At 46.6% G+C, this 20,176-nt stretch overlaps 2 protein-coding genes across 2 annotated transcripts; both read left to right on the top strand.

Moving 5' to 3' along the window:
• CCNO (cyclin O) lies at positions 1-1,500 on the top strand. The gene is made up of 3 exons (XM_068175896.1): positions 1-331; positions 409-594; positions 733-1,500. Exons 1-3 carry the CDS (start codon positions 98-100, stop codon positions 1,216-1,218), a joined length of 906 nt encoding a protein of 301 aa, XP_068031997.1. The 5' UTR covers positions 1-97; the 3' UTR covers positions 1,219-1,500.
• Positions 1,501-4,744: 3,244 nt separating this feature from the next.
• Positions 4,745-6,113, top strand: MCIDAS (multiciliate differentiation and DNA synthesis associated cell cycle protein). Its single transcript, XM_068176428.1, has 3 exons — positions 4,745-4,960; positions 5,087-5,201; positions 5,560-6,113. Exons 1-3 carry the CDS (start codon positions 4,760-4,762, stop codon positions 6,111-6,113), a joined length of 870 nt encoding a protein of 289 aa, XP_068032529.1. The 5' UTR covers positions 4,745-4,759.
• The last annotated feature ends 14,063 nt before the right edge of the window (positions 6,114-20,176 follow it).

The raw sequence follows: 20,176 nt of genomic DNA, 5'->3' as shown, positions 1-20,176 counted from the left end.
GTGCCCGGGAGGCGGGCGGTGACATCTTTGGCGGCCGCCACTCCGCTCAAATAGCCAGCGCCGCGACCGGAGCGGAGCTGGCACGGTCGCCCACCCCATGGTGACGGCGGCGAGCGGGCGATGCGGCGGCACTCCGGAGCGTCGGGGGCCCGGGGGCTGCCCGCGACGCCCGGCACGGCGGCGGCGCCTGGGGACGGGGACGGCGGCGGCGGCGGGAGAGAACGCGCAGGAGCTGCAGGCTTTCCGCGACTACGGAGAGAGCTGGTACCGCTCCCGCAAGGGGCTGGAGAGCCGCTTCCAGCCGCGGGAGCCGCTCGCCCGGCAGCCGCAGGTGGGGGCGGCGGGGCCGGCGGCGGGGAGTGGGCGGGGGAGCCCGGGGTCCCCTGATCCCCACTGCCGGTGCCGTAGGTGACGGCGGAGGCGCGCTGCAAGCTGGTCAGCTGGCTCATACCCGTGCACCGGCATTTCGGGCTCTCCTTGGAGGCACTCTGCCTGGCCGTCAACATCCTCGACCGCTTTCTCGCCACTACCCCAGTGGCCGCCGACTGCTTCCAGCTCCTGGGAGTAACAGCCCTGCTCATCGCCTGCAAACAGGTAGGGGCGGCCCCGGGGCACCAGAGGTGGCGGTCCGCTGAGGCCAGCCTGAGAGGGCCATGCACAGGCCGGGCTCCGCGCCAGCTCCGTCGCACTGCTTCCCGGCGGAAGCGTCCTCACTCCTGTCCCCACCTGCAGGTGGAGGTGCACCCTCCTAGCGTGAAAGAGCTTCTCGCCCTCTGCTGCGACGCCTTCACTCGCCAGCAGCTCCGCAATCTGGAGTGCATCGTCCTGCATCGCCTGGACTTCGACCTGGCAGCGCCCACCGTCAGCTTCTTCCTGGAGCACTTCAGCCAGGTGCGGCTGGAGGCTCGGGGGGCCGACGCGGGGGAGGCGGCGGACGCCCGGAGCCTGGCGGCGGGCGTCGCGGAGCTCAGCCTGGCTGACTATGCCTTCACCAAATACGTGCCCTCTCTGCTGGCCGCCAGCAGCCTGGGGCTTGCGGACCGGCTCCTGCGCCACCGCAGCCCCCTGGACCTGCGAATCAGCGGCTACCCGGAAGAGCTCCTGCGGGACTGCATGGACCAGCTTCAGCTCCTGGTGTCTCTGAACGGGCGGTCCCTGTCTCTCCTCCTGCCATCGGAGGTGGCCCAGAAGTGCCCCTGGCTTGGGGATGACCGCTGACAGTGGGTGGTGGTGGAGACGTCTCTGGCTCGGCGTTTGTGCTCCACAGAGTCGGTGCAGTCTGATCCACGAAGCCTTAGTGTTATTGGAGCTTAAAAATTAGATGACGTTTTGCAAACGATTTTATGTGTCATGTCATCTGCACTGTCCCTTTGCTGTATTTTTTTAAGTCCAGCATGTAAATAATTTACTGAATCTTACATACTGTGTTATTTAATTGGAGGGTGGTCCATAAAGATAACCTTGTAAGGACCAACTGAATGTTGAATAAATTCTTTCCTGCTTGTTACCTCTATACGTTTATTTGCTGACGGTGTGCCAACACAGCTTGGAGAGGAAACACATTGGCACATAACGAATTCACCCTGTCAGTTAACTCAATCCCCTACAAAATAAGAATGCCCAACAATGTAATTCCCTGTGACCACCTATATAACTTGAGTCAAAGTTACAGATGCTTATACATCTTGCATTATAAGATACCAATATAACCCGAATCATAACTTTCTATACAACGTAATAGACAGTATATGGTTAACTAGTTGCTTAATGATTAAATAAACAGAAACTCCCCAGGTGAATAGTTTCAAAAATAGACGAGTAGTTTCGAAAATAGACAGGTATAGCTATACTGGGAAGCAGCAGGATGTGCTAATTAGTAGTTAGCAAATGTAAAGCAAATTAGCCACAAAATGAATAATTTAGACCAGTTAGATCCAGAAAGACCAAGGAACACCATAACTGTGCATGCTCTGAAGACAAAGTTGAAAAGTTCAGATGTGAGGAACACCTTAAAGCCTTCATTGAAGAAGACCTCCAAGACCACCTAAACTGGGGAAGCACAAGCACAGTAGAGAAGAACAATTTATAACCATGAGATAACATTATGTAAATCACTTCCTGTGCATATATGATGATGTAATAATGATGTGGCAATATTAAGCAATACTTACTGTATAAATAAACCACAGCACTTGACGAGGGTGGGTGAGTTAGGTGAAGAAATCCCACTCACCTCCAGTGCTGCAATTAAAAGGTACCTGCTCTGTAGTCAGTCTATGGGGTTTTATTTCACCCGTTTCAAACTGGCACCCGCTGGCTTGGTCATGGCTCGGGGGGAAAACAAAAACTCACTGACATGAGCGTAGGAAAACAGAGTGTGGAATAATAACAACAGCTGGGTTTGTTTGATTGTTTGTTTAGTTTTCTAGCAGGTCTATAATCCAGATGCACGCTCCTGAGCAGGTTGGCACATTCTAAGGCAGAAAACAGTCATAGTGTTGGAAAATATTTCATTTTCTTCATTTGTATCTATGCACAAAAGTAGTGTTAAAAGACCTCATAGACGCCTAGAGCTGCCTTAGGGAGTGCTCACCTTTCAGCGCAGGGGGGACCTGGACGCCGGGCGGCGCTCCAAGTTCTGCCTGCCGTCAGGTGTTGAGGCAGAACGAGCAAACCTTGTCCACGCTGCTGTTATAAAAAATACCTACAAGACCACCACGGGAGAAGAAAGGGCAGCTCAACCTCCGCCAACCCCGTCGGTGATTTCAGCTGGACATGCCGTAGCAGCGGGTGAGACCCTCTGCCGATGCGAGGATACCCTCTCCCGGGGCGCGTATTGGTACATTCAAGATTCCATGGACAGGTTTTTTTCTCCTACATAACACACCCCCCCACCCGCCCCTCTCCGTCCCCCGTCCCCCGTGGCTTTCAACACAGACGGACCCTACCGCTTAGAGAGATTTAACAAACACCATTATAAAAACCAGCCCAGCCCCCACGCTGACGCCCGCGCTGCCCGGCAGAGACCCGCGGGGGTGAGCGCGGCCCCGAGCTGCTGGGGGGACGGGCGGCCGTGGTGGCGGCGCCGGCAGCGCCTATCCTTCAGTTTCCCTCCGGGGACGCCCCCTCGGCCCGCCCAGGCTCCACAGACGCGGGGCAAGGTTCCGCGGGCGCGGGAGCCGGCGGCGCGGACCAGGGAGGTGGCGGGAGGTTTCGGCGCCCGGAGAAGTGAAGGCGGGCGGGCAGCCCCCGCCATGGCCGTGGCCCCCGCGCCCCTGCTCGCGGGGCGGCGCCGAGCGGGACGTGGGGCGGAGGGCGCCCGCCGCACCGGAGCTGGAGCCGAGGCCGAGGCCGAGGCCGCGGCGCCAGCATGGAGAAGGGCGGCCGCCGCCGAGCCTTCGGCAACATCTGCCCCAACACAGTCCAGGGCCCGCCCGTCTGCCTATCCAAGAAGCCGGCCCGGCCCGGCGGAGGCACGGCGTGGACGCCCCCGGCCGCCCTGAGCCCCCGAGCTCCCCCGCCCCGTCCGCGCCGCAGCGGCGCCTCGCCGGCCGCCGCCGCGCCCGCCCTGGGTGAGTCAGCCTGCGGCGGACAGCCTTAACCCCCAGGCGTGTACCCTTCCCCGTTCCTCCTTCTGCGCCCCTCTAGTGTCCCCCACCGTGCTCCCCAGTCTTGACACCCCCATCTTACCCTCCACCGTGTTTCCCCGGCCATAACCCCTCTCCATGAACCCCACGGTATCCTCCCTGGTGCCTTTGCACCCTGTTTCCCAGCCTTGCATTCCGTGGCCATGCACATCGAAGATTGCTTCCCAGCCGTGCGTTTTGCCATGCTCCATTCGCTATGTCCACCCCTGCCCGTGAAACTCACCTTTGTCTCTGACTGTCCCCAGTGCTCAGCACCATCAACTGGCAGGATTTGGCAGCCTCTGCCCCCATCCTTCCCACCACCCCAGCTGGCCCTGTGACCCTGCAGCAGGTAAACCTACTGTTCAGAGCAGCCTAGGCTGCACTTGGCACCTGAAGGGGTAGCTCTCTCCAGCAGATGGATGCTGGCAACTTCCCTAGCCTCAGGTTTCCCACCTGTGAAATGGGCACAGCAGAGAACAGCATCTTGTCCCATGTGTCAGATGGGTTGCAAGTGGCAAGGGGATGGTGCCTGGGGGTGCTGGAACTGTGATAAGGTGCTGAGCACAGGTAGCAGACACTGTTGAAACAGTGTGGGCAGTGGTGTGGGCAGGTCTGAGCCCTGGGCCGTGCTCACTGGATCATTTCCTTTACCCCTGCCAGGGTCCCTGTTTCCAGGATGAGCCGGAGTTTGATTTCCAGGAATTCAGGGATACTGTCGGTGATTTTATACCTGGCAAGTTGGTATTTTCCCTTACCTGAGCCAAATGTACCTGTGTGTGCACATCCGCAGTCATGGTGCATTCAGTCTTCTTTTTTTTTTTGCTTTGCTTTTGGAATTTTGGATGCCCACTCACTGCATGTTTGTCCCACCATGGGACAGTGTATTCCTGCTCACTTCCTTAGAGACCTGAGCTGTCACTGAGCTTTCTCCCACAGGAGACAAATTAAATCCAAACACATTCAGGGTGCACAGCTCTCACAGTAGAGTAAAAGCATTTCAGAGGGACATGTCCAGAGGGAATATCCAGAGGGATGTTTAGAACCAGAATGGTATGGTGGGGTTGGGGGGAACAGACATTAATACCTCCACTTAACACTTGTGGCTATTCCTTCCAGATGTATCCACCTTAATGCCACCAACACTGGACTGTACTGACTATGATTTCTCACTTGGTGAGGAGGTGGCTTTTGGCCCCTGCACTCTGCAGCTGCAGAGCAGCACACTGGTGCAGGTTCCCCCACAGAACCTGTCTTCCCCTGAGCCATGCTGGAGGGACCTGGCAGACCAGCACCAAAAAGCATTGGGAGATGCCCTGGAAGCAAACAGCCAGGTAGGGACCCCGAAGCCCTCCCCAGCCTGCGCTGTGTTCTGTTGCATCCTGTTGAGGCAACTGCAGGGCAGGCTCCTGGACGATGTGGCTGTCTCAACCACCCCTTTCCCCATTTGTCCTTTGCAGCTGCAGGAGACCCTCACACAGAGGCAGGAAGAGCTGGTGACACTGCAGGAGAGCAACGTGCAGCTGAAGGAGCTGGCAAGTCAGGCCAGGCAGCTGGCCGCTGTCCTTGACGTGAGTGCTGCTCACCATCTGGCCTGGCTGCCCCACGGCCCATCTCGTCCCTGAGGGACAATGTGACGTCGCGAGCAGGGGGGAATAGGGTGCAGGGTGAGGCAGCACGGGGTGGGACAGGGCCTGGGTGGGGGGGAGATGTGGAACGGGATCGTGCAGTGTGGGGTTGTGGGAGTCGTGTGGTGCAGGACAGGGTGGTGTGGGGTGGACGGTGTGGAGCAGGGCAACGTGGATTGGTACGTGGTGTGGGGTAAAGCAGTGCGGGGTGGAGCAGGGCAGTGGGTGGGGGGGGGTCAGCGTGGTGCGGTTCGGGGCAGTGCACTGAGGTGTGGGAGGGGGCGATGCGGTGTGGGATGGAGCAGTGGAGCGCACTGTGGTGCGGAACAGGACGGGGCTGTGCGGTGCAGACCTCGGAATTCGCGCTCCCTCTCGCCGGCAGACGCTGATGCTCCCGCAAAGCGCCGAAGGGACAGTCCCTCCTCCTCTTCCTTCTCTTCCTCCTCTTCATCCTTTACCTCCTCCTCCCGCCGCTGCTGCCGCCGCCGCAGCCCCGGCCGGGACCGGCCTGGAGGATGCGGAGGGCGTGGACGCCATGCTGCGGGCCGTGTCGGAGAAGTGTCGCGCCGCCCTGCGAAGCCTGGGGGGCAGCGCGGGGGACAGGTCGGGGGGAAGCCCGGGAGGCAGCCCCACAGCCAAGCGGCCGCGGCCGGGCCCGCGCCTGCACGGCGCCTTCCGCGGGCTGCGCACCGGCCGCGCCGCCCCGCGCCCGGTCGGCAGGGAGCTGGAGGGGGGCGGCAGCCTGCGGGCGGCGCTGGGGGAGGCGGGCGCCATCCGCACCCTGGCCTTCCCGCAGGGAAACGCCTTCACTCTTCGCACCGCCGCCGGCGGGCACCGCTTCCGATGGGTGCCGCGCTGAGACCCCCGCGGCTCCGGGCACCTGTGTCCCGAGCAGGGTGGAGCGGGGCCTCTGCAGCGTGAGGCTGGCAGCGCACCCCACCCATCGGCACGCTCCCCGTTTTCTTTTGGAAGAGGGGTATTCTCCCTTTCCCCCACCGCTGCCGGAGAAGCGACCTGACGAGCGCTGCAGAGGCCACCGTGCCTCAGCGAGGGTCCTGCGCCGCAGGCTTCGTACGCCGTGCCGCCGTGGCTCCTGGCCCGGCAGCTTGCCATCAGTAGATTGCTAATGAAAGTAGAAATTAAACGAAGATCTGCCCTATTTTATCCAGAGGTTTTTAGTCAGCTGAGCAGACAAGTGTAGCTGACAGGACAGTGGCTGGAATTGGCCAGTGTGAAAGCAGAGTGATCGTCCCAGGTAGTTAAACACGATGCAGCTGCTCCATCGTGGAATTTTACACCCACAATGTTTACAAAGTGCACTTGTGTCGTTCATGTGTGCAACTGTATGTATATATTTGTACTCGTTATGATCATTAAATGGTGCTTAAAATTGCCATTTTATTTGTACAGAGTTACTGTAAACTTCATTTTGCATCAGGTATGCATATTTACTTTAATTAGAGCCAGAGATAGCAGAAAACATCTCTGACAGAATAGAGATAGAAAGTTTTAGAATAAAACATGCTACTTTTAACATTTGTTAGTGGTACTAACTTCTGTAAAGGGAAATGTAAAGAATAACAAATTGAAGGAGGTGTATACAGTGTGCTGCTAGAAATACGTTTATAGCCTAACACCATAACCATGTTGCATACCAAACACTTTTTATCAGTGTGTATCTGTGTGTCTGATAATGCTCCTGTGAGTCTCACTGAGAAACATTTCATTTCACCCACTAGTTTGAAAACTGAGCCACTAGTAACACTCATGAAACTTTACCTGATATTTTTTATGTTTCTGTGGCACACAAGTGACACGCTGCTCCACCCAGGGTAGGGATTTTCTCCTTGTGAAGTTACTGCTTTTTCAGCATTCAGCTTTTCCAGTATCCTTGCATGGGTCCATGCACATTAACAGCAGTCCAGCTGTGACAGGCCTGTATGATGGTTAATGATGACAGCACATTATCACCTCAACGGATTTCCTAAGGGAGTTGAAACCCTGCACATACTGTTGTGCTTTTGGCAAGCAGAGATGTATTTGGAAGGAGAGTGGTTGTTGTTGCCAGCACAACATGTAGTTGTATGGCTGCTAGGAGACTGTAAAAGTGGTCATTGACTATCTGAGGTCCTTCATGTCTGCAGCACTGACATTTTCCTAGCAGGAATGGTGCTGAAGCCCTTTCTGGGATGCTATGGGCTCAACCCTGGGATGACTTCAGAGACATTTACATTTTTGCAGAAGACCTTTGCCACTTTGGTGAAAGTCCTGCATGAAAGCTCTGGTTTGACAGCAGCCAGAAGAGACAAAGCCTTCTTGTCTGCACTGAATTCAGCAGGGAATAAATTAATAGCAAAAGATAGCATATATATACAAATATGTAATGCTCATAAGAATATTATGAAAAAATTTCTGTGTCACCTCAGAAATGAAGTGACACACTAAAAGTGTACGCTTCTTGTAGGATGCAACAATTAAATAACCACCCTCTTGGATTGTAAGTACTGTTGATCTTGCTGCTACTTCAAGTTTTTTTCAGAATTACAAATATGTTTTTACCCACTTTTTCAGTGAACCTGCTATGGCATTTCCACTGATTACTTTTATTTATAGTTTTCTATGGTAAGAGAATCCTTGATTAATTTTGAGAAGTAATCTAAAAGTAGTAGAAAATTATCATAAATGGACTTTTAAATCTACTTAATTTGAAGACCTATTAATCAGAAAGGCTGAAAATGGATTAATGAGAACAAGATGTTTCTGAGCAAAACTCACAGGCACGTCATCAGACGCACAGATACACACTGATAAAAAGTGCTTGCTATGCAACATGGTCATGGTGTTAGGCTATAAACATATTTCTAGCAGTACACTATATACATCTCCTTTAATCTATAAAAGTGTATTTTGAATTGATACTTATCCATCCACTTCCATACAGGGGCTGCATAAAAAATGGGCAAAGTTCTTGCACAGATTAAAACAGCCAGGTTTTGACAACACTAAATTGGAAGGACTCCTGTCAGGCAGGAGTTGATGGGATCACAGGGAATGAAGCCTGGTCCCTTGATGCCCATGTTCAATGCTTGTTTCGTCAGAAGTTGACCTTGGAGAAGCTGGAAGTCTGCCTCTAGGAAGCATCATACCCAATTTTTGCTTTATTTTGTGTTCTTATATTTTATGCTTATTGTCTGGGAGAGGATCTGTGCAGAGAGAGCCCCTGGACATGCAGGTGTGATGAACTGAAGAACGTGCTGGTTTGTGGTTTATGCTCTCTGTGATTTTCTCTCTCTGGTGGTGCATTGTCCATGCAGTTGGTGAAGGGAGCTAGCCAAGACCCCAGCAAAAATAAAGTAAAGTAGATGCAATAACGTTTCACGAGCTTTTTACCTGCTCATGTTAAGTAACCACTCTCCACCTTTCCCTTCCCTGTGGGTGCCAAGCCATGAGATATGTGGCTGTGGAAGTGTGATGGTGCAGAATTGCAGACAACTGTGACATTTTGAGGTGAAAGAGAAAAATACCTTTTAATTTGGGGGTGCCAGGGTGAGGGTTTACCAAGTTCATGTGTTGAAGACAAGCACACCAATTTCATATATGCTTTGTCTGGGAACATTTTTTTTTCTGGGTAAAATCTTTAGGTTATTTTAAAATATTTAGGTTATTTAAAAGAAAACACCAGACCTCAAGGGACAACTTGATTAAAACTACATTCTAGAAAGACAGCTAACTTTTAGTAAGTATATGCATATTAATTAAGTCAGTAATTTTAAGGATGGAAAGGGCAGAAGAGACATGGATGGAGTTATTTAGAAATGGCATAAGGTTTTTGTTATAGCTAGAATTTGTGAAAGTCCTTTTTTACCAGCAATTTTACTCATCCCTTGCTCAAAAGATGCCAAGGCTGAGTGTCAGCATGGCATTTTCCTGCAGGGATTGTCAGGGTTGTTCAATTGATCATAAAGAGAAAATATTGACAATTCACAAATCAGAGCTACTCTCCACATGCCAGTAATAGACGTGTTCTTGCTTTGATGTTCATTATCAAGATGTATGTAAATACAAGCAAACATTTTGTGTCATTTAATTGCTCTGGTAACTATTTTTGAAGCACACAGGTTCATGCAACTCCCATTCATATTCCATCACAAAGATGCAATTGATCTTCCTGCCGGTTTGCCACAGATCCTGTGTGGTGGCAGGCAGGCACTGAGGTGGCTCAGGCTTTTGATGATCATGTAGAGACCAGACTCTAACACAGCTATCATGTGATAACAGCAATACTAAACCACTCCTGTTGGCTCTTCAGTGGTTGGAGAGAGATTGAACTTCACTGACACTTGTTCCCTTGTTTTCCTGAATATTTTTCTAAATAAAAATACCCCTGTGTCTAACTTCGAGGAAAAGGCAAGCATTTTTCAGTCTTTTTACATGACAGCAGCAGCACTCTTCATCTTTTCTAAACATTGACTTCTGGTCAGCAGCCATTATTTGCATTTTGCATTGCAAAGCCTCAACAAACAGCTAAAGCTAATGAGGTCAAAAGAGGCTGTACTTTGCTTTGGCACAACTATTTCATAGCTGCAGCAAAATCAGTCTTAAAGTCTGCCTTACACCTGGCACCTGATCAAACTCTGATAGCAAATGACTATTTATGTTCCATATTCATATCTTAAATAAAATAGTATGAAAAAAAATTCCGTAAGAGTCCTTGAAGTTTTTCATGTGCTGGTAAAACACATAAAAACATTCATTTTTGGTAAAATCTCCAGATTTCTTATGTGGATAATGCAGCTACAATTAGAACTTGCTAAAACAAGTCAGCTTGGATTTTGAGTCTATTCTCTTTTTGACCCAGTAAATTGTTGTTGCAATTGCCTGTGAGGGTTATGATTTAAACCCAGCTGGAAGTTAAACTTCATGCAACTGCTCTCTGTCCTCCAGTCCCTCAGCCACACACTAGTGAGACAGACAGGGAGGGAGGGAGGGAGAGAGAGGGCAGAACTACAGGTTGAGATAACAATTTACTGGAAACAAAAATTACATAAGAGGATGAAAATTTACAGCAACAATACATACTAACAACAATGTATAAAAGAGGATGATTACACAAAAAAATGCTCACAGAGTCTAACTGAGCAGACCTGGTGTCATGCAGCTTTCTTAGAGACCAAAATGGCACCCATGGATCTTTCCTTCTTTGATGTGAGAATCCCTTATTTCCCCCTACCTGGCAGATAAAAACAGGCACACCCACATGGCTCTGGCATATACATCTGTATATGTATACACACATATGTCTATCTATATAGATACAGAGATTAAAATGTACTTGTAGAGGTATGATTTCTGTAGTCAATGGCTATCCCTACATGTCTGTTGAGTTCATGTAGTCCATGACTGTGGGTTCTATCATCCCTAGACATCTTCTAGAGTGTCTTCATTTGAAAAGACAGGTGTCTGCTAAGGAAGGCAGGAGCCTCCACTGAAATGGAAAATGTAAACCCCCTCCCTCCAAATTGTTGTAATTTTGAAATTAAGGAGCTCTCAAGTAAAGATATGGGAGCAGAAATAACAGTTCTTTATTGGGGAAGAAAAAAATTTAAAAAAAAAAAAAATAAACAATGCAGTAATACAAACCAACATTGACAGAGTCAGAATACAACCTGACACCCTGTGGGTCAGGGTGTTGGTAGCAGTCCCATTAAATGGTGGCTGCAATCCTCCTCGAGTGGCAGATGTGGCTCTGTTGGAGCAGTGATCCTGTAGAAGGGTATAGTCTTCCTCTGAAGATGCAGTGATGGTGTAGATGGACTTGGTATTCCTCTGGGAATCTAGTGGGAAAGGGCTGCTCCTCTCGGAATCCAGTGGAAAAGGGTGGCTCTGGACTTCCAAATCTCTGATTATATTCAGGTAGGAATGCTTAGCTCCTCCCTCTGGGCAGAACTTCTCACAATGGGATGATGTAATTTTGTCACTCATGCAGTGACAATCAATGGCCCATTAACAGAAGATACGTCCCCGTCCCGGAGGGAGGATTGGTTGTGCAAGAGATAATGAAAACTGCCCAATTAACAGAAGATAACTGCCTCACCTCTAGCAGATAGGAATAGAATACACACAACCATTTCCAACCTAAGACAGAGAGCAGGAGGGCTTGTGTGCTGTTGGCTAGTTATGAGCTGCATCAGCTCACACTTGGTGTATCTGGAGCAGTCCATCCTTGTTGCCCATGGTAGTTATGGCATTACAGTGGCAGTGTCATTCTGCAACCAATATTATACAATTCAATATTACACACTGTTGTCCCCAAAAATCAAACCTCCTTGAAGTACACATCATATTTCCACCCTTCTGCATTACTCACCAAGTGCATCCACTTCTTTGAGCAAAAACAATCCTATGGGTGTATTTGCCTTTGCTTGAGGCAGGACTAATCCAAAGCATCTTCCCTAAGGGCCATCCACTAGTTGTTTCCACTGTAAACACATAAAGCTTACTGTTGTATTGTGTTTTTATATCTCTGTAACAGTTCTGTAATGATTTGCCCCTTCACCCCCCATTTTGTCCCGGTTTTTCCACCCTGAGCTTTCCCACCTTTCCCTCAATGCCAATCTCCCTGAAAATGCTCAGTCACTCCCCTGTCCCCTCCCTGGTACCCTGTCCATCACTCGGCTCCCCATCCCACTCTCCCAGAATCTTCCACCTTGGGCGTCGAGTGAGTGGACGAGGGACAGGGGTCCCTCCCTTGAACTTCCCCCATTGGTTTGTGTGTCTGTTTGTGCTTCCACCTTCCACTCCCCCAAATCCCCCCATTGGGTGGTGGGCGTCCCTTCCCCCTGGTCACCGCCCCAGTATTTGAGCTGTTGTGAAAGCCTCGGGGGGCTTTCGGCTGTCGGATACAATGGCATTCGGAGCTCCTTGGAGCTTGGATTAAACCTGAGACTTTTTCCTTGGCCTCGAATTGACTCCCTTATTGCCTCCTCGGATGCCGCCTCTCCTCCATACAAGGCAGACAGCGCAGCACTCTGTCTTAGCTGCTCCCCGACTCTCCTCGAGAAACAGGGGAGTGTCCCTGCAGCTGACCGTGCCTCTGCTGGGCAGGCGAAGCCAGGGAGCTTCCGGGCAGGCACGGCGGCAGCTTACCTTGGTGTGTTTGTGGTAGTGTGAGGTAACCAATCTGCTACAGTCTGGGATAACCAGGGAGAGAGTGTCCATGGTTAAGTCCACCTGTTGATCACAAGCCCATCTGGATGTTGCATCTCTTCCCTGGTGACCTGAGGCATCATGGGTACATTGAGGCAGAAATAATTCACCCTTCCAGATAACTCACGCCAGTCCAGATCCAACTGAGACACTTCAACCTTGGCAGCTGGATCCACCTTTCCATTGTTTTTATATTATTCAGTAGCCTAACTCTTGGGTATTGTGCACCCCCATGATGTACTTTACAGCCAACTTCTCTACCTGGGCAGAGGTGCCACACTTCTGCAGCCCAGATGAGTTTCCATTTGTCCTGCCAATTGGTCTTTTTCCATTGTCCAGCTACCCCTACAGAACATTTGCCACCATCGGCAAGTCTGTAGAGGTAGAGCACTGGCCATCTCTCTCATTCAGTGATATCTAAAGCCAGCTGGACAACTTTCAGCTTTGTGAACTGACTGGATCCACCTTGTCCCTCAATAGTGTAGGACTTCATACAGCGCCTTTCCACTTTCAATTTGTCCCTACAATATATAAGGAACCATCAGTGAAGAGAGCGCATTACTTTTCATTTTCTGGCAGCTGATTGTAGTGTAGGACCTCCTCAGCATGTGCAACCTTTTCCTCCTCTGGTGATGATAATCCAAAAATTTCACCTTCAAGCCAGTTTGTGATGACTTCTGAGATCCCTGGGTGATTGGGTTTTCCAATTTGAGCTTGCTGTGTGGTCAGAGCAATCCATTAATTCCACGTAGCCATGATGCATGGAAGGCACTTTTCCTTTGAAAATCCAGTCCAGCACTGGCAGTCAGGATGCCAGAAGAAGCTGTGCTTTAGAACCAATCACTTCTGAGGCAGCTCAAATCCCATCATAAGCTGCAAGGATCTCTTTTTCAGCTGGAGTGTAGAAAGCCTCAGATCCTTTGCATCCCTGACTCAAGAACTCCAGGGTTCATCCCTGAGTCTCCTGGATACATTTCACCAGGACTCCAGGAAGGACCACTTTGTCTGGCTGCAGTGTAGAGCACATTTTTCACATCTTAACCTGTCCTGACTGGCCCAGGGACTACTTAATGAACGATCTCCTGTTTAATTTGTTCAAAAGCATGCTGTTGTTCAGGACCACACCTGAAATCATTCTTCTTTAATGTCACGTGATGGAGAGGGTCTATGATCTGAGGGTTTGTGATCTAGAACATACATTCTGCAAACCCCACAGCACCTAGGAAAGCCTGCGTTTCCTTCTTGCTGGTTGGTGGGGACATAACTGCTGTTTTATTGAGCACATCCATTGAAATCTGACAATGTCCATCCTGCCATTTACTCCTAAATACTGAATTTCACAGGCAGATCCCTTTACCTACTCGGGTGTATGGCAAAACCAGCCTTCAGCTGATGTTGAATGCTTGAGAAGTTTACTTTTCAGTTTACTTACTGGCTGCAAAGAGTTTTCTCTTGAAAGCAGAATAAACATGCCTACCATTTTACTCTAATGGGCTTTCTCTGTCTGTCACTAAAACTTTGTGTCTTTGTAATTCCCTAACTCAGGTGGATCTCTGGCAGAAAAAGATGAAGGAGCTTTGCTAACATATTTCAGTTTGACTTCCAACAGGTTTTGGCCTTGGGACATTTTGAACCATTTTTCAAGGTGAGAGGTCAAGGGTGCTAAAAAATCACTACTGAACTCGTGACATGCCAATGTTCAGCTTTCTAATAGTCTGAAATAAGGTCTTTTTTCTCTTAGGCAAATCCTTTGTACTATTTTCTTTGCAATTGGTTGGTGCCCTAGGGATGATTGCATAGGTGATAAGAGGTAGGCACCCAGCACTTGTATACACTATTCTTCAGAAGTCTAATTAGAGCTATCAAATACACCTTCACATGATTGGAGCAATGGGCAACACATACTTCAGGATATTCTGGGATGTGCAGTGCAGAGCAAGTGGATACCAACAAAACAAACAGGAAAGAAAGAGACGAGGGTAAAATCAGTAGCTGAATCTCTCATACTGGCCTCTTTGTGTGAAAGGTGTTATTAATAAAACAGATACAGAGATATTTATGGGAAAAAAAGCTATACCATTATATTATTGTTTGGTCTGATTGTCTCTAGTATAGTTCCGTTTTTGTGTATGCTCATAGTGTGCTCCTCTCTTTTTAATTTTGCAATAAAATTTGTATCTTCAAGCAAAAATCACAGTCTCCTTTGTCTCAGTGGGCCTTTGAGTGGGTCCAGGAATCCAGCATTTCCATGGTCCTTGCAGGACTAGAGACTCACAGTGTCTCTGAGAGGAGCTGGAATGGACTTACATCTCTTGTGCGGGGAAGCGATGTTACAAATTGTGGGTTGACAGAGATTATTTGACCTATGCCTACACCCTGAATATCAAGGAAATGTTTTAGAAGCTAAAAAAGTGGAAGGGTTTAAACAGATGATCATTTCCTACAGAGTAAGGTACAAATTTCTTCAACATTAAATTTGTAAGTGCTGAGAGTATGACTTAATCTGTGTCATCTAAAAACTGCACACTTGGTTTGCTGAAGTCCTTATCTCAATAGGGAGGTGAGGGATATTATCTTTGTAATTTTATAGATTGTAAAGATCTATTTTGATCTGATGATTTTATGATTGTAAATTAATCAGTTTTGAAAGAGTGAAACAGAAAAACAAACCCAAAAAACATTTTAACTGAAAACTTAGATTGTGCATTCAACTATATTGAAAATACAGTTGGACACAATTCCCTAAATATTAGTTTTTGGAAGTGAAACCAGGGACTTATTTCCATGGCAAATCATATGGAGATACAACAGAATTTCAGGAACTCACAGGTGTTGAAGCTGGACCTGTCAGCAGTTATTTGAGTGAAACATGCTTGCATTGAGAGATGACAGTGCTTTTTAAGCTGTATAGTTAATTACCCTTTTCCAGGAAAGAATGTTAGAAACCTTGCCCTGTGTCCAAGACAACATGAGAGGAATCACCTACAGCAGGTGCCTAAAGCCTTGAATATGGTTGCAATTCATAATTATTCAGAGCAGTAATTACTTTTTGCAATATTTAACTGTACAATAACATACAGAATTTTGGTATTAGTAATATAGAAACAAGCATTGTGCTATCAATAGAAGCTGCTAGAGAAGGTTTGGAAAGAACCATGTCTGAGTGCTATTTTGGCAGTTTATTAATCCAGATTCTCGGGATTCCAGGATGAAATATTACTTAGCCACACTGTTGGCAGCTGGCAATGAACCCAGAGGTTCTTTTGTTCACTTGGAGTTTATCCAAAGCTAAGCAAAATGTAGTTTTACCTTGTATGCACTCTCTAATGCCAGTACAGGATCCCATATGTTGGAAGCCTTGACTTAGACTGTAGCAGAGGTGTGCTGAAATGAATTAGTAGTGTGCACAAAAAAAGGGAGAACATGTTGAAGAGTGAAACTCAGCAGAAAGGCCTGGGATGGATGGCTTAGCAGGACAGCTTTTGATCTGTCCATGGAAAAGCAAAACAAGGAGATTACTGTAGTGTGCTGATGTAGAAATAGACTATTGTTTTATGAAAGCTGAAGGTCACATTAAAACTGAAAATCCTGGGAGTCAACTGTGTGTTACATGAAAATGAACATAATTTATCAAAATGCACTTATCCCTTGGTGCCCTGGTTTTCTTGGCATTTTTTATTTCCACCTCTCTCTTTTTAAACCAATAAAGCCAGAAAGTAACAGGTGACACAAATTCCTCCCTGAGCCAAATAGAGCTTTGATCTACTCTCATATGCTTGCCAACTAGGATCGCTATTGCTAAATTTAGTGTTGAAAATAAAAGAGGTTTAGATACAAAGCTAAAAGTGTGGCACAAATGAGCAAAAGTCAGAAAAATTTGTATATAGATAGTTTTCAATCTTTTATATGCCAGTCTATGCGCATAATGCATTCTTGCTGTGACAGAATGCAGCACACAAGTAACAGTTACATGATTTTTTCTTTTTTTTCTCACTTGTTTGCATAGGAGATGTAATTTTCCTTAATGTTTGAGTGTTGGGGTTCATCTGAAGAATAATAGTGGGTAGTTATTTCTAGAGCTCACTCCCTTCATGTTCGCAATCACTTTTACTGTGCAGGCAAAGATAAATGTAATGGGAGATTTCTAATGAGCAGAGTACTGGACTGAGATGTTAATTGTTGGTTTTAATGTAAGCCTCAGCAAAGAAGCAGGAACTATTTCCTCCTCTTATCCTCTTAATTATCTCTCCTTTGTACAGCTAAAATGAAGCTTTGAGTTCATTTTACAGCTAGAAGGAAGCTTTGAGTTCATTGCCAGAATATTCCAGTTACCTGGTCAACAATATTTCATTCTGGAATCTAAACAACAGCTGCTCACAGCAGTGTGAAATTATGTGATGAGAACATCCACATGAATTGAGTCCCTATTTCTTTCCTGATTCCTTCCTTCCCCTTTCTTGCTTTGCTTTCTGTTGCAGGTAGAAATACTTGAGGGTCAAACCCCCCTTTAATAAGTGAGAACCACTGTCTACTACAACTGTCAGCCACTTAGAAAGGCCCAGTGCTTTGTCTGTACTGCTGTGAGAACTGTTCCTCTAACCCACTCAGAAGAACTTAAGCACTGAGCAGGCAACAAGACTGAGATCTTTCTGGTATACTGGCTGAAAATCTAGAGAGAACAGTGAAGAAATACAGGAAGAAAAATTAAGTTGTTCCCATATCTCAGGATCTCTGTTCAGTGAGCACTTAACAAAGCTGGGACATAATTTTTTGCTCTGGCAGGAAGTTGAAGGCCTTGGTTCCCAGAAGTCTCTCTTGATTGCAACTGTAAAATTAAAACAAATTTTCACCTCTGTATATTCAACAATTTTTCCCACCTATTTCAAAACTCATACTGGTGGTAAATCTTAATCAGACTCCTCAAACTGTTAAATGGTAATCTTTTTCTTAACACAATTTGTTACACCTTTCTTGGTTTATCCTGGGTGTCTCAGGCAGTGACAACATCATCTCTGGATAAGTATCCAATATGCCCTTAATATCTAAGTCCCTGTGCCCCTTAGCTAGCCAGGTTTCTCAAAGCAGGCTTTTATTTAAGCAAAAGTTTCCAAAAAACTTACCTAAAGATTAGTTTTGTTCACTTCTCTCTTTCTTTGTCATGGAGACAATCTGCCATCTATTGCTTTGAAGGCAATGTTCTATGACCAGTCCTTTAGATCTCCCTACTTGCCAGGACCTGGTGTAAGCTACCATCACACCTTGTCAGCAATCATTTGGCAAGGAACACCCTCTCTTTCATATCATTAAATGCTTGGGTCCTAAAAATGTTAGTGGTCCTTGTCCAGCAGCCTGGATATGATGAATCCAACTTTTCCTAAAACATGTTGTTTCAGTCAGTGCATAATTGTTGTGAGTATTGCTGCTGATGTCTAGACCTCACCTTCAAACTACAAACTTGTATTTTATCTTGATAAATTCTGACACATGATGATGACAACAATTTTATAGTAAAAGACCTTAGGAATAGTGGATGAGAAAAAGCAACGTTACCATGGTATTGATAACCTGAATACCAGCTTTCAAAGAAGTACCAGGCACAACATATCAGCACCATCTGCTGCCAGTGAGGACAAACTACATGGTTTCTTACATATCAGTTTTGGAATATTTTTGCAGCGAACTACAAAATTTTAGCCATGTTTCTAGTACTTAAGTGAAATAACTGAGCAGTTGGCTGTATAGGTTCCATAATGAGGAACCTAAAATGAATCCATGGTGAGAAAGAAATAAGGACACTTAACTCAGATTACTTCATTTCACATTGTAGACATATCAGTGAGATGCTGGAAGCATTATAGAAGTGATACACCTAGCTGTGTACAACTTTTCTAAAACAAATCTCTGTTTAAATTTCAGTTGCAATCTCAAAGTGACAACAAAGCTCTTATCTAGCACATAATTTCCGGAATATCATGTGTTTCAAATGAAGAAGAATGTATCAAGGATATCCCTGGTGTTATAATACCTTCCTGACAATCCAACATATCCTCATCCACAAACACAATGAAGTTCAGACTTCCCCATGTCACTCCTGCTTATTTTTATTTACCACTGATTTCACCTAGAGAGCTACTTACATTAAGGCTGTTACCAAACATAATATCTTGGCATATATCCCATTGCTAATCAGTGTACAGTAGAAATTTTATCCAGATATTTTATTGTAATCCACTCATGGTGCATGTGTGCATGTATGAGTTGAAGGTTCACAGGTAGGAATCATTGCTTGTAACACAAGTTGCAGCGGGTCATATTATTTAATATTTACTGATTTGCTCAGCATTAATTAATCCTAAGTCACTCGAACAAAACCTTGTTGACTTTGAAAGACTTTTGACTTTTATTCTAGTTTACAGCCATAACCTTCTCAACTGCAACCTCTTTCCTCCCACAATCATATAAACTGCACGGTCACAGGTTTTCTCATCTGAAAGAAACTTTTCAGTGTGAGAAAAAGGTTTGTTAAGAGCCTCAAACACTGGTCTGATAGGTAACAGTTCAATACACTTCACTTGAGTGTTGCTGATTTATTGAGTGTTCAAGCGAGCTGGCTTTGCAGCGCATGCCAGAGTCTGCTGTTAGGCAGGGTGACGATATTTGGCCGTGCTCGTTAAACGTTAAGTCTTGTAGGGAAAAAAACTCACATTCAGTTAAACGAGCAAATGAAGCATTGCAAGCAATCTTTTGTGAAGCTATGCTAGCAGTGCCTTGTGTGCTGTTTGTTTTAGAGAAAGCATTAAGAAGGTGCTGAGTGACCCAGCCGCTTTGTATGCTGGGTGTGCTTAGTTGTGTCCTTACCAGCACAAAGGGAGGTAATAAGGTGACAGTTTTTTTGAAATAATTTTACTTTGTTTTGGCAAAACAGCTCCGTCAACTGATATTTAGTTATTGCTTACTACACATGCATCAATAAAAATATAGTCCTTCGTCATCTTGTTGACACGGTATTTTTTTCTGCAGATGTGAAGTGTGCAGCTGCAAAATAGAATTAGGTAGGAAATAAGAAATTATATGAGAATCTTTTTGCAGATTTTCTTTTTTTATTGATTCAAATAATTATTTTCCAACAGAAAATTTAGAAAAGTCGCTCCTGGTTTTCAGAAACAGTAAGAAAGTGAAGAATACTTTCAGCATATTTAAAAATGTGGTACTCTGTTTCTTAGTCTGAGAAAAGAACACTTTTAATGCTGTTTCTAACATCCAAAAGCTAGAAATAGGAAAAGTGTACTCTTTTACATGCTGTGTGTCTGCCTGGATCTGTCTTGAAAATCTAGGTGGTGTCACCCCGAATTTTGACACTATGACAAGGACTGAAAAAGAATGATTATGAATTTACATTGAAAAAAGGACAAGTTACATGTTCCAGTAACTCTTCTCTTTTTATGTCTTTCGATTTAACTAAACTCTATCTTTCAAAAAAAACATGTTTCACCTTTCTCCTATCAAACTTGTGCTCAGGTTTTCTCAGATGAAGTGAGTGCCTAAGTATGCGTACTGTCCCTCCGGCATGCGAAATTCATAAAACACATTCACAAACAACTCATCTGCTGGCATTAAGCGATCCGTCACACTTTCTCCTGCAACTTCTCCCTTTGCTTATCACGTAAAAGCAAATGATAGCAGGTTATTTTTGGAGTTTGGTAGTGTAAGATGGTG

The sequence above is a fragment of the Anomalospiza imberbis genome, chromosome Z (assembly GCF_031753505.1).
Source record: "Anomalospiza imberbis isolate Cuckoo-Finch-1a 21T00152 chromosome Z, ASM3175350v1, whole genome shotgun sequence".
NCBI classification, from domain to species: Eukaryota; Metazoa; Chordata; class Aves; order Passeriformes; family Viduidae; genus Anomalospiza; species Anomalospiza imberbis.
This window is presented reverse-complemented; position numbering and strand designations above follow the sequence as displayed.

What these genes read in the sequence shown, in the direction of transcription:
- CCNO (XM_068175896.1), top strand. Translation starts at nt 98, where the DNA reads ATGGTGACGGCGGCGAGCGGGCGATGCGGCGGCACTCCGGAGCGTCGG. An exon ending in CGCTCGCCCGGCAGCCGCAG is followed by an intron (nt 332 to 408) that starts GTGGGGGCGGCG and finishes CCGGTGCCGTAG; the next exon opens with GTGACGGCGGAGGCGCGCTG. An exon ending in TGCTCATCGCCTGCAAACAG is followed by an intron (nt 595 to 732) that starts GTAGGGGCGGCC and finishes CCCCACCTGCAG; the next exon opens with GTGGAGGTGCACCCTCCTAG.
- MCIDAS (XM_068176428.1), top strand. Translation starts at nt 4,760, where the DNA reads ATGCCACCAACACTGGACTGTACTGACTATGATTTCTCACTTGGTGAG. An exon ending in CCCTGGAAGCAAACAGCCAG is followed by an intron (nt 4,961 to 5,086) that starts GTAGGGACCCCG and finishes TGTCCTTTGCAG; the next exon opens with CTGCAGGAGACCCTCACACA. An exon ending in GGCCGCTGTCCTTGACGTGA is followed by an intron (nt 5,202 to 5,559) that starts GTGCTGCTCACC and finishes GGGATGGAGCAG; the next exon opens with TGGAGCGCACTGTGGTGCGG.